At 37.1% G+C, this 13,213-nt stretch overlaps 2 protein-coding genes across 2 annotated transcripts in view; both read right to left on the reverse strand.

Annotated features, from left to right (window-relative positions):
- The window catches only part of LOC107558814 (uncharacterized), an 85,221-nt gene that overhangs the window by 67,574 nt on the left and 4,434 nt on the right, over positions 1-13,213 (reverse strand). The gene's annotated exons all lie outside the window — the stretch shown is intronic.
- LOC107558838 (ribonuclease inhibitor-like) lies at positions 9,365-13,202 on the reverse strand. The gene is made up of 6 exons (XM_016242525.1): positions 12,296-13,202; positions 11,781-11,954; positions 11,259-11,432; positions 10,419-10,592; positions 10,146-10,310; positions 9,365-9,816 (listed from the first exon to the last, which is right to left on the reverse strand). The coding sequence occupies exons 1-6, from the start codon at positions 13,174-13,176 to the stop codon at positions 9,801-9,803; spliced, it is 1,584 nt and encodes a 527-aa protein (XP_016098011.1). The 5' UTR covers positions 13,177-13,202; the 3' UTR covers positions 9,365-9,800.

Below are 13,213 nucleotides of genomic sequence, written 5' to 3' on the forward strand. Positions count from 1 at the left end.
TCACAACGCACTGGATAGCTGGCCAATCAGAGAACACCTCGCTTTTCAGAACGATGAGCTTTGTAAAAATCGACGTGTTTCAGAAAGGCGGGGCATAGAGGAGAAACAATAATGTACAGTATGTGGAAAATAATGTGTTTTTTTAACCTTAAACCGCATAAACACATTTCATTACACCAAATACACAAAATAATGTTCTTTTTAGCACATCATATGACCCCTTTAATAGATTATGTTATTTGATCTATAATGGGTGATGGGCAAAGTAGTGTAATCAACTATTAACTACATATAAAACCCTGTCTTTTTACTTAAGTACCAGATATGTGTGTCATGCCATAAAATATTTTTAATACGACTGACTTTGTATTTAATGTGAATAACAATATTGTAAGTTACTAATGATAACACTTTCATTTTACAGGGAGCAAAGAACATTTACATTAACAAAGAACATTTTCATTCAGTCTAGCCAGAGTTCAGACACTCTCAAAAACTCCCATTAAAATCACTGAAGCTGTTTACACGGTGAAATTAATATCTTACTTACATTCGTACACACATCTGCACTCTTGTTTCTGATAAGAGAATTCGCCAGATAATTCAGTCAGTCAGCAAGTGATCAAAACACTGCGTTTCAGCAATGACTCATCTGAACGCCTCTGATTGGCCATTGCATTCATAATCTCAACAGAATCGTGTGTGATTGGTTATAATGCAGTGCTGTACAAACCCGTCTAACTCTGGCTCAGCGCCAGTAAAAGCGCGAACGCAGATTTAAATTTAGCAGCTGATGCTGTGCCGCACTGAACGATCTAATCACACCGGTGTGGTTGTATCAAATATAAAAAATATTATTCTTCTATTTTTTTGTATTTTGCAAGCTGCATTCAAAAGTATTCGGCCAATCACAACGCACTGGATAGCTGGCCAATCAGAGCACACCTCGCTTTTCAGACCGATGAGCTTTGTAAAAGCTGTTTCAGAAAGGCGGGGCATAGAGGAGAAACAATAATGTACAGTATGTGGAAAATAATGTGTTTTTTTAACCTTAAACCGCATAAACACATTTCATTACACCAAATACACAAAATAATGTTCTTTTTAGCACATCATATGACCCCTTTAATAGATTATGTTATTTGATCTATAATGGGTGATGGGCAAAGTAGTGTAATCAACTATTAACTACATATAAAACCCTGTCTTTTTACTTAAGTACCAGATATGTGTGTCATGCCATAAAATATTTTTAATACGACTGACTTTGTATTTAATGTGAATAACAATATTGTAAGTTACTAATGATAACACTTTCATTTTACAGGGAGCAAAGAACATTTACATTAACAAAGAACATTTTCATTCAGTCTAGCCAGAGTTCAGACACTCTCAAAAACTCCCATTAAAATCACTGAAGCTGTTTACACGGTGAAATTAATATCTTACTTACATTCGTACACACATCTGCACTCTTGTTTCTGATAAGAGAATTCGCCAGATAATTCAGTCAGTCAGCAAGTGATCAAAACACTGCGTTTCAGCAATGACTCATCTGAACGCCTCTGATTGCCCATTGCATTCATAATCTCAACAGAATCGTGTGTGATTGGTTATAATGCAGTGCTGTACAAACCCGTCTAACTCTGGCTCAGCGCCAGTAAAAGCGCGAACGCAGATTTAAATTTAGCAGCTGATGCTGTGCCGCACTGAACGATCTAATCACACCGGTGTGGTTGTATCAAATATAAAAAATATTATTCTTCTATTTTTTTGTATTTTGCAAGCTGCATTCAAAATCCACTTGACTAAGAAATCTGAGGGGGCACGTGGGAAACCTCACATTTCAGCCTTTAAATAAAGAAAAGGGTTAAGTCGAAATGATAACTGATTAATAAATGATTATATGTATTTATCTGCTACGTAAATAATTGTAGATATCTTATCCGAATTATTTAAATGTGTAGAATCCACATGAGCTTGTTTTTTATCAACCAGTCAAAATTTACAGCAGGAGTACCGGCACTTGTTTTTTTCCTCTTCAAGCACTGTGTGAAGATGAAAACAAAATGCCATCAAATCTTTTCTGAAGACAGTCAAAACCTTCAAAGTTGCATTCATATAATTAATTAATTAATTTGTAGATTCATTTGTATATTCATTTGTATAATTCCCTTAGCACTTTTAAAACCTCCAAGCTTTTCCACCATGTTTTCACACAAAACGAAACTACCCTGCGTTCTGTGTGCACGTGACACTGTTACTTAAAACTTTGCTTTATGCTGGGCAGTATTTATTTATCCTCAGTTGTTCAAATCACTGTAATCGAATATGGTTTTAATAATTAAAATATGAAACGGTAATACTAACCGTGGGGAATTTTAACCGGTAATCGTTCCATCCCTAGCTTGGAGTTCAGTCCAAAATTTCCAAATTTTGGTCTCATCAGACCATAGCACCTTTTACCAGAAGGTATCAGACTCTTCCAAATGTGTTTTTGCATAGTGCAAACGAAACACGAGAGTGTGACACTTTTTTAGGAAAGGCTTCTTTCGTGCCATCCTGCCTCACAGGCCAGATTTGGTAATTATGTCCCCACTGGATGCAACAAATGCCTCGTTTATAATGGGTTTTATTGGTTTTGTCTCATCACGCCGGGACACAGCATCACAGTATGTGAGGGGCGTAACATTTCCGTCACACGCTTGAGGTATTCAGCCAATCACAATGCACTGGATAGCTGGCCAATCAGAGCACACCTCGCTTTTCAGACAAAAATCGACAAATCGACGTGTTTCAGAAAGGCGGGGCATAGAGGAGAAACAATAATGTACAGTATGTGGAAAATAATGTAACCTTAAACTCTTTTTAGCACATCATATGACCCCTTTAATAGATTATGTTATTTGATCTATAATGGGTGATGGGCAAAGTAGTGTAATCAACTATTAACTACATATAAAACCCTGTCTTTTTACTTAAGTACCAGATATGTGTGTCATGCCATAAAATATTTTTAATACGACTGACTTTGTATTTAATGTGAATAACAATATTGTAAGTTACTAATGATAACACTTTCATTTTACAGGGAGCAAAGAACATTTACATTAACAAAGAACATTTTCATTCAGTCTAGCCAGAGTTCAGACACTCTCAAAAACTCCCATTAAAATCACTGAAGCTGTTTACACGGTGAAATTAATATCTTACTTACATTCGTACACACATCTGCACTCTTGTTTCTGATAAGAGAATTCGCCAGATAATTCAGTCAGTCAGCAAGTGATCAAAACACTGCGTTTCAGCAATGACTCATCTGAACGCCTCTGATTGCCCATTGCATTCATAATCTCAACAGAATCGTGTGTGATTGGTTATAATGCAGTGCTGTACAAACCCGTCTAACTCTGGCTCAGCGCCAGTCAAAGCGCGAACGCAGATTTAAATTTAGCAGCTGATGCTGTGCCGCACTGAACGATCTAATCACACCGGTGTGGTTGTATCAAATATAAAAAATATTATTCTTCTATTTTTTTGTATTTTGCAAGCTGCATTCAAAATCCACTTGACTAAGAAATCTGAGGGGGCACGTGCCCCCTCACTTTTAATAGGCGTGACACCTCGGAGTATTATCACGGTATTGTTAAAATGTGCTGGATATGTCCAAAAAGTACAGACACATAATGATGTCCGGATTTTATATTAACTACATATAAAACCCTGTCTTTTTACTTAAGTACCAGATATGTGTGTCATGCCATAAAATATTTTTAATACGACTGACTTTGTATTTAATGTGAATAACAATATTGTAAGTTACTAATGATAACACTTTCATTTTACAGGGAGCAAAGAACATTTACATTAACAAAGAACATTTTCATTCAGTCTAGCCAGAGTTCAGACACTCTCAAAAACTCCCATTAAAATCACTGAAGCTGTTTACACGGTGAAATTAATATCTTACTTACATTCGTACACACATCTGCACTCTTGTTTCTGATAAGAGAATTCGCCAGATAATTCAGTCAGTCAGCAAGTGATCAAAACACTGCGTTTCAGCAATGACTCATCTGAACGCCTCTGATTGCCCATTGCATTCATAATCTCAACAGAATCGTGTGTGATTGGTTATAATGCAGTGCTGTACAAACCCGTCTAACTCTGGCTCAGCGCCAGTAAAAGCGCGAACGCAGATTTAAATTTAGCAGCTGATGCTGTGCCGCACTGAACGATCTAATCCAGTTGATCTAATATCATGTATGAAATGTTCAATTAAAGCTTTGAAAAGTTTCATAAAATGGGAAACCTCACATTTCAGCCTTTAAATAAAGAAAAGGGTTAAGTCGAAATGATAACTGATTAATAAATGATTATATGTATTTATCTGCTACGTAAATAATTGTAGATATCTTATCCGAATTATTTAAATGTGTAGAATCCACATGAGCTTGTTTTTTATCAACCAGTCAAAATTTACAGCAGGAGTTGATTAATAAATGATTATATGTATTTATCTGCTACGTAAATAATTCTAGATATCTTATCCGAATTATTTAAATGTGTAGAATCCACATGAGCTTGTTTTTTATCAAGGCGTGACACCTCGGAGTATTATCACGGTATTGTTAAAATGTGCTGGATATGTCCAAAAAGTACAGACACATAATGATGTCCGGATTTTAAATGACAGCATGACTGACAACAGTTGATCTAATATCATGTATGAAATGTTCAATTAAAGCTTTGAAAAGTTTCATAAAATGGGAAACCTCACATTTCAGCCTTTAAATAAAGAAAAGGGTTAAGTCGAAATGATAACTGATTAATAAATGATTATATGTATTTATCTGCTACGTAAATAATTGTAGATATCTTATCCGAATTATTTAAATGTGTAGAATCCACATGAGCTTGTTTTTTATCAACCAGTCAAAATTTACAGCAGGAGTACCGGCACTTGTTTTTTTCCTCTTCAAGCACTGTGTGAAGATGAAAACAAAATGCCATCAAATCTTTTCTGAAGACAGTCAAAACCTTCAAAGTTGCATTCATATAATTAATTAATTAATTTGTAGATTCATTTGTATATTCATTTGTATAATTCCCTTAGCACTTTTAAAACCTCCAAGCTTTTCCACCATGTTTTCACACAAAACGAAACTACCCTGCGTTCTGTGTGCAAAATGCCATCAAATCTTTTCTGAAGACAGTCAAAACCTTCAAAGTTGCATTCATATAATTAATTAATTAATTTGTAGATTCATTTGTATAATTCCCTTAGCACTTTTAAAACCTCCAAGCTTTTCCACCATGTTTTCACACAAAACGAAACTACCCTGCGTTCTGTCGAACGTGACACTGTTACTTAAAACTTTGCTTTATGCTGGGCAGTATTTATTTATCCTCAGTTGTTCAAATCACTGTAATCGAATATGGTTTTAATAATTAAAATATGAAACGGTAATACTAACCGTGGGGAATTTTAACCGGTAATCGTTCCATCCCTAGCTTGGAGTTCAGTCCAAAATTTCCAAATTTTGGTCTCATCAGACCATAGCACCTTTTACCAGAAGGTATCAGACTCTTCCAAATGTGTTTTTGCATAGTGCAAACGAAACACGAGAGTGTGACACTTTTTTAGGAAAGGCTTCTTTCGTGCCACCCTGCCATACAGGCCAGCTTTGTGTAAAGCTTGGGAGATAGTTATCACATGCACAGACTGACCAGACCCAGCCATAAAGCCTTGTAAGTCCTTCAAAGTTGCCTTTGGCCTCCTAGCTTCTTATATTAATGTCCTCCTGGCTCTTTCATACACTTTGGATGGACGGCCTGATCTAGGCAATGTGCTGATGGTGCCATACGCTTTCCACTTCTTAATGATGCCCTGAACAGTACTCCGAGGGATAGCTTAAGCCTTTGAAATGTTTTTGTAGCCTTCTCCTAACTTGTGCCTTTCTACAACTTTATCCCGGTGGTCTTTTGAAAGCACTTTCTCAACCATTGTGAATTCTTTGCCGTACCATACACTACTAACAGTGGAATCTTCAAGAAACAGTTAGTTTTATTCGGAAGTAATCAACACCACTACTATTGATGTCAGGTAGGGCAGTTAGCCTGATGTTTAATCTGGAAGCCGATTGCTTGCACCTGAGCAAGTTAATAATGGTATACTCTAAGGGGCTGATCACTTTACCAAACCAGGCATTTCACTGATTAACTTTTTAATAATCCTCCAGAATTTCTCACTTTCCTAATCGTACCCCTGAAATGCACATTGATAATTTCCTTGATTTGAATATCAACCATAAGCATTTAAACTCAGTCATTTATAACATATATATAAATAAAATTAATGTGGACCCTACTGACACACTTAAAGATACTTGGGAGCACGACCTAGGAGTTACTATTACAGAGGATCTATGGAGAAACATCTTGACCCAGGTACACTCCTCTTCCTTATGTGCTAGGCATGGTTTGGTGCAGTGTAAAATACTATTCAGAGCTCACTTAACCAATGCCCAGTTGGCTAAATTTTTCCCAGACAGAAGCACTGCCTGAAGCCGCTGCAAACATTCACCTGCCGATCACCTGCATATGTTTTGGACATGTCCACAGCTGGCAACTTTCTGGTCCAGTGTATTTGATACATTTAATAAAGCTCTCAACACTAATATAGACCCTGATCCCTTGTTAGCCCTCTTTGGAGTATCCCTTAGACCTGATCTGACAACCTGAGATAGTAAGGTTGTTGCTTTTGCTACAATCTTGGCCAGACGAGCTATCCTTCTTAAGTGGAAGCACACCTCGCCCCCGATACATGACAGGTGGATACAGGACATGTTTTACTGTATCAGACTTGAAAAGTTAAGATGCTTACTCTCTGGTTCACTCAAATCCTTTTATAAGACTTGGGATCCCTTTTTGGACTATATTAAAGGCCTACCTTGTGCACCTGTAACTGGCAACATGTAATGTTTGTCATCTGTTAGAAGGGATTTTTTTTATTTACTTGTATATTGGTTAATTATATCTATTTTATTTAATTTGTTATTGTTTATTTATTTATTTAATTTACTGTTTTTCTGTCCATCCGAGTTAATATGAATGGGGGATTGTGGAAGGGATTAATAATGGACAATATCCTACTGTTCACTTTATCATTATTTCAATGTGTATTGTCACACAAAATACCAATAAAAGGTATTGAAGTAATAATCCTCCAGATTTTTTTATTATTATATTTTTACTTTAATGATGAGGGTTATAATGTGTACATGCAGCTCAAAATAGTTAGACTTAATTTATTTTATTTTCCAGGGTGTAATGTGACAAAAGGTAAAGGTTTTCACAGGGTATGATGATTTTCTATAGGCACTGTACATTGTGTTTATTTACAATGTGTGTGTGTGAGTATGAGAGTGAGAGACATTTCAAACAGTGTGGTCAAAAATGTATTTTCTTTTTCATATAGCATTTTATACATACAGTATATACAAGTTAACAGTTACTAATATTTCACATACTGTGTAGTAAGATATAGTCATTAGCATTTATGAAATGCTGTTCTAAAAAGCCAAAATTATTAATTTCCACATATGCATCACAGAAGTAACAGAACTGATGAAGCTCCAGAAAATACTTAATATGAACAAAGGTACTGCTATCGCTGTAACTGAGTAAACAGAAGATTTAAACATTTTGAATGATAAAACAGACAATAAACACTCGACTGCAACAATATATGGCTTATCTGTGTTCTTCAAGCCATCTCTGTTATTTGCAAAATAATAAAGTCTATCCATATATTTTAGCCTGTATGACCTCTGCCAAAACAAACTCATACACCTACTGTACATGCGTTGAAGTGTCTTGCGGCAGGGCGCGTTGCCGGCGCCATACCACACAGTGATGCAGCTGGTCAGGATGCTCTCGATGGTGCCTCTGTAGAAGGTGCACATGATGGGGGCCGGGGCTCTGGCTCTTCTCAGTTTGCGGAGGCAGTAGAGACGCTGCTGTGCTTTCTTGGCCAGTGCTGCGGCGTTGTCAGTCCAGGAGAGATCCTCTGTGATGTGCACACCCAGGAACTTGGTGCTGCTCACCCTCTCCACAGTCACACCATTGACGGTCAGAGGGGCATGCTGAGTGCGCACTCTCCTGAAGTCAACAACAATCTCCTTCGTCTTCTCCACATTCAGAGAGAGATTGTTGTCACTGCACCACCCGGCCAGGCGGCTCACCTCGCTCCTGTAGTTTGTCTCATCTCTGTTGCTAATGAGACCCACTACAGTCGTGTCATCCGCAAACTTATTAAGGAGGTTGGAGTTGTGTGACGGTGTGCAGTCATGGGTCAGCAGAGTGAAGAGGAGGGGGCTCAGCACACATCCTTGGGGGGCCCCAGTGTTCAGTGTGATGGTGCTGGATGTGTTGCTGCCGACCCGTACTGCCTGAGGTCTTCCAGTCAGGAAGTCCAACAGCCAGTTGCACAGCGAAGTGTTGAGCCCCAGCTGGACCAGTTTGTGAATGAGCTGTTGAGGGATGATTGTGTTGAATGCTGAACTGAAGTCTATGAACAGCATTCTGACGTATGAGTCTTTTTTGTCCAGGTGTGTGAGTGCTGAGTGGAGGGTAGTGGCGATGGCGTCATCGGTCGAGCGTTTGGACCGATATGCAAACTGGAAGGGGTCCAAGGAGGGGGGGAGGGCAGACTTGATGTGGTGCATGACTAGCCGTTCAAAGCACTTCATGAGGAGTGATTATGATCCATAAAACTCTATAATGTCTTTAACTGGACCTTATGCTATGTCCTATGTCATCCGCCAGAATGAACGCGTGTACGACAGTTAGTGGAAGATAGAGATTACGGTTTATAAAGTTTTAAATATGGATATTGTTCTTACAAAAATCTGTGATCTGTTTAAAATACATTACAAAGCCTGTTATTCGAATACACACACACACACGTGTATATATTGTAATGACATTATCATTTATTTATTCATTATTAATTTGTAATTATAGGGAATTAATGATTATTACCACATTCAGGTTTTGATAGGACTCGGATCTGAATGTCCCAAGTCCACCTGATTAAACCGATTCCAAATTTGTTAGTTTGCACTTCAAATCAAGGGTCGTCCAGTGAGCCGGTGATTCTTAGTATCTTTTAGCAAATTAAATGTGTTTTCCTGGCCACGGTCAACACAATTATGATTATTTGTAAGCTCTTAACAGAGGTAATTATTATAAGTAAGCTACAAGCTAAGTAGCAAGGGGTCTTTTGGCACAGTTTTAACCTTGAAATTATATGAGCCAAGACACTTCTTCTTTATAAATGAAACATGAATTTTATTGGCTAATCTAGATTACATAAAAACCTAACTAAAACATACACACAAAGATTCAAGGAAATGAGTCAACAGAGTTGCATGAAGTATTCAAAGTCCTAACTCGTTTCGCGAGTGGTTTTAAATTCAGCCTAGGAGAAACACCAAGCAGCGATTGTCTTATCTTTACTGCTTAACTCAATTCACCAGTTCAACACCGATGTCAGCAGATAGGAGCTTTGTCTGTACTTGCGTTTTGCTTAGTTGACAGCTGAACGCTGAGGCGGTTCCGTCGCTGACGCGGGCGTGCTGGAGGGGATTCCGTTGCTGATTGGCTGTTGATCTGGCGCCTGAATGACGTATGGATGACGTCCTTTGGGGAAATCCCTCGTTCGATTAGTTGGTTTCTTGATGACACAGAGGCTTGAGCAGTTCGTGAAGTTTCACTGAAGTGAACTGGACTGACGTCTAAATACTGAGAGTCCTACAATAAAACACACAGACAGACACATATGAGTATGATACATTACTGATGTCACACTGCAGCAGCAGATATACTTCAGAAACATTAACTCATTTACACACTGCCGAACACCATTAAAAAAAGTAACATGTAAAATCTTTGCTAATAGCCTACTGATATTCTCGCAGATCAGTCTCATCAATATAAGCACAAATAAATTCATATGAATTTCTTTTATTTACATAAGTCTGTTTATAAGGTTGGTTTTGCTCAAAAAGGTTTTATTTACAGTACTTCTAGAAAGTACAGTTTTATACTTTATAAACATTTATTTAACATGTATGACTCACAGCAGATTATTCAGTTTTTCCAGTATACACTGTAGAGTAGAGACTCTGACTCCTTGGTCTAGTTTATTAAGAGTAAGATCTAGATGTCTCAGGTGTGAAGGGTTTGATCTCAGAGCTGAAGCCAGAGCAGCACAACCTTCATTTGTGACACCACAACACATCAACCTGCAACGAACAAACACACTGTTTAACTGCAATGAACAAACACACTGTTTAGCAATATCTTCATTACAGAAAAAACATTGGTGTATCATGTCATCCAAATCATTATACCCCAGTTTCTCTAATTTGCAGTGAGGATTCTCCAGTTGAGCAGAGAGAGCAGTAACTCCAGAGTCTCCTATTTTATTCTGAGAAAGATCCAGCTCTCTCAGGTGTTCAGGGTTTGATCTCAGAGCTGAAGCCAGAGCAGCACAACCTTCATCTGTGATTCCACACTGACACAACCTAGAGACCAATGACAATTTTCACTCTCTCATACTTTTTGTAAAAAAGAATTGTCACAAAGATACTATGACAGAATCTTTGTTACTTACATTTTTTTTTCAATCAGTAGTTTACAGTAAATTTTCAAACACTATTATTGTGTGTTTCTTTGGCACTTTTATGGAGTTTATTTTTATGAAAACAAATCAGATTTTGAAATGTTTACTTTTTGTTATACTTATGAAGATCAATAATAAACTATGAAAATTCAACATAAATAGATGTATTACATAAAGCAATACAAAATTTCAAAACTACGACAAAGTCGTGGCCTAATGGTTAGCGAGTCGGACTCATAACCCAAAGGTTGCGGGTTCGAGTCTCGTACCGGCAGGGATTGTTTGCTGCTCAAGAAACATTTCTGATTATTATCAATGTTGAAAACAGTATTGCTGCTTCACATTTTTGTGGAAACAGTGAAACATTTTTTCAGGATTCTTTAATGAATAGAAAGTTTAAATGAACAGCATTTATTTGAAATAGAAATCATTTTTACAATTATAAATGTCTTTACTGTCACTTTTGATCAATTTGATCCTGAATAGAAGAAAAAAAACTTACTGATTTGTCTTCAATTTTTTTATTGACGAACATAAAATGGATTAAAGTTCTTGATTATGATCTTACTTCAGTTTCTCCAGTTTACAGAGAGGTTCTTTCAGTACATCAGAAAGGTGCTTGAGTCCCAAATCTCCTATCTTATTTTCAGTGAAATTCAGATGTCTCAGGTGTGAGGGGTTTGATTTCAGAGCTGAAGCCAGAGCAGCACAACCTTCATCTGTGATTCCACAATGGTACAGACTGCCAGAGGAAAAAGAACAATCTTTCTGTCGTTTTTACTGATGTGATATCATTTTAATAATAATGAATTATAATATGGATATGTCTGTAAATATAATTGGGTTATTTATGTGCCAGTGTAATAGTGATTTCTTTGGCCATGTTTGTGTGTAACCACAAGTGCTGATATAGCAAACCAAAACAGTCTTTAACATAATATAACAAATGATTATTAAAAGAAAAAAAATATTAAAAGTTCTGACTGTGACATACGAATAATAAAATAAGTAATAAATAAAATTGTATGGTTTTTGTATGTGAAAGTCATATCTCACACAGGCATGAAAACCATCAAAGAAAAGATCTTACTTAAGTTTCTGCAGTTTACAGTGAGAAACCTTAAGTCCATCAGATAGACGCTCAATGCCCAGATTTTGTAGGTTATTCCCAGACAGATCCAGTTCTCTCAGATGTGAGGGGTTTGACTTCAGAGCTGAAGCCAGAACAGCACAACCTTCAGCTGTGATATTACAGTCTTTCAAACTGTAAAGAAATTGAAAACTTGAGTAAAAAAAAAATGTAACGCTGTACCAGTTAAAAAACTTTTTTTTTAAATGCCTCTTGCTATGATGCAAAAAATGTATTTTATAGAACAGTAATATTAACAGTAAAAAGTTTATTTGATTTTAAATGTTAAACCAGCTTTATGGTATCAAATATCAAAATATGGCACGAGAACTATGAAAATATTAGAGGTTATAGGTTATGCCACTATGCACCTCTCAAGTCACTGCAAGCAGGATCAGTACTAACAGAAATTCATAGATCATCCAGAATTATCTGTAAAATGGTGTAATTGTGTAGTGATCATCTGTGTCACTTACTTTGCTGATTTGGATTCTTTAATCACAGGAAGCAACTTCTGAAGAACTTTATCTGAAATATTTTTATTTCCAATAAATCTATTCAGCTCAAACACATCCATTACTTGCTCTGATGTCAACAATTCAAACAGTAAAGCTGACCACTGAGAACAGGAGAGTTTGGCTTCTGCTAATGTTCCAGATCTCAGATACTGTTGTATTTCCTCCACTAGTGAACGATCACCCAGTTCATTCAGACAGTGGAACAGATTGATGGATTTCACTGGAGAGCATACACTACTTATCTTTTTCTTGATGAACTCAACTGTTTCCTCACTGCTGTCAGAGCTGCTTATTGTCAGTTTCATTAATTCTTGTAGAAGACTCTGATTAGTCTTCACTGACAGACCCAGAAGAAACCGCAGGAAAAGATCCAGATGACCAGTTTTACTCTGTAGAGCCTCATCCACAGCTCTCTGATGCAGAGCAAATAATGAAACATGTTCTGATAAACTATGAAAACAAACTAAAACCTTTACCAGTTTTCTCTTTTTGGTGATTTGGTCAAACACATTTATATTGTGGTTTGTACAGGAGAGGTGCACATATAGAGCTGCTAGATGTTCCTGAACGCTCAGATGAACAAAGCAGAAGACTTTCCCCTGATACAAGCCAAACTCCTCTCTGAAGATCTGAGTGCACAATCCTGAGTACACTGATGCTTCTGTCACATCAATGCCACACTCTCTCAGGTCTTCCTCATAGAAGATCACATTGCCTTTCACAAGCTGCTGAAAAGCCAGTTTCCCCAGTTTGAGGATCATGTCTTCATCTGTCACCTTCTTCTCATAGTCCTTCTCACATTTGATGTTGGTCTGAAGGATCAGGAAGTGTGTGTACATTTGAGTGAGAGTCTTGGGAATCTCTCCACTCTCTGCT

This window comes from Sinocyclocheilus grahami, unplaced genomic scaffold (assembly GCF_001515645.1).
Source record: "Sinocyclocheilus grahami isolate Dianchi unplaced genomic scaffold, SAMN03320097.WGS_v1.1 scaffold661.1, whole genome shotgun sequence".
In the NCBI taxonomy this organism is placed as follows: domain Eukaryota; kingdom Metazoa; phylum Chordata; class Actinopteri; order Cypriniformes; family Cyprinidae; genus Sinocyclocheilus; species Sinocyclocheilus grahami.

Excerpts from the sequence above, each read along its gene's own strand:
- LOC107558838 (XM_016242525.1), bottom strand. The coding sequence starts at position 13,176 with ATGTACACACACTTCCTGATCCTTCAGACCAACATCAAATGTGAGAAG. Across the intron at positions 11,433-11,780 it reads TGTAAACTGCAGAAACTTAA|TCTGTACCATTGTGGAATCA; the intron begins GTAAGATCTTTT and ends TTCCTCTGGCAG. Across the intron at positions 10,311-10,418 it reads TGCAAATTAGAGAAACTGGG|GTTGATGTGTTGTGGTGTCA; the intron begins GTATAATGATTT and ends TGTTCGTTGCAG.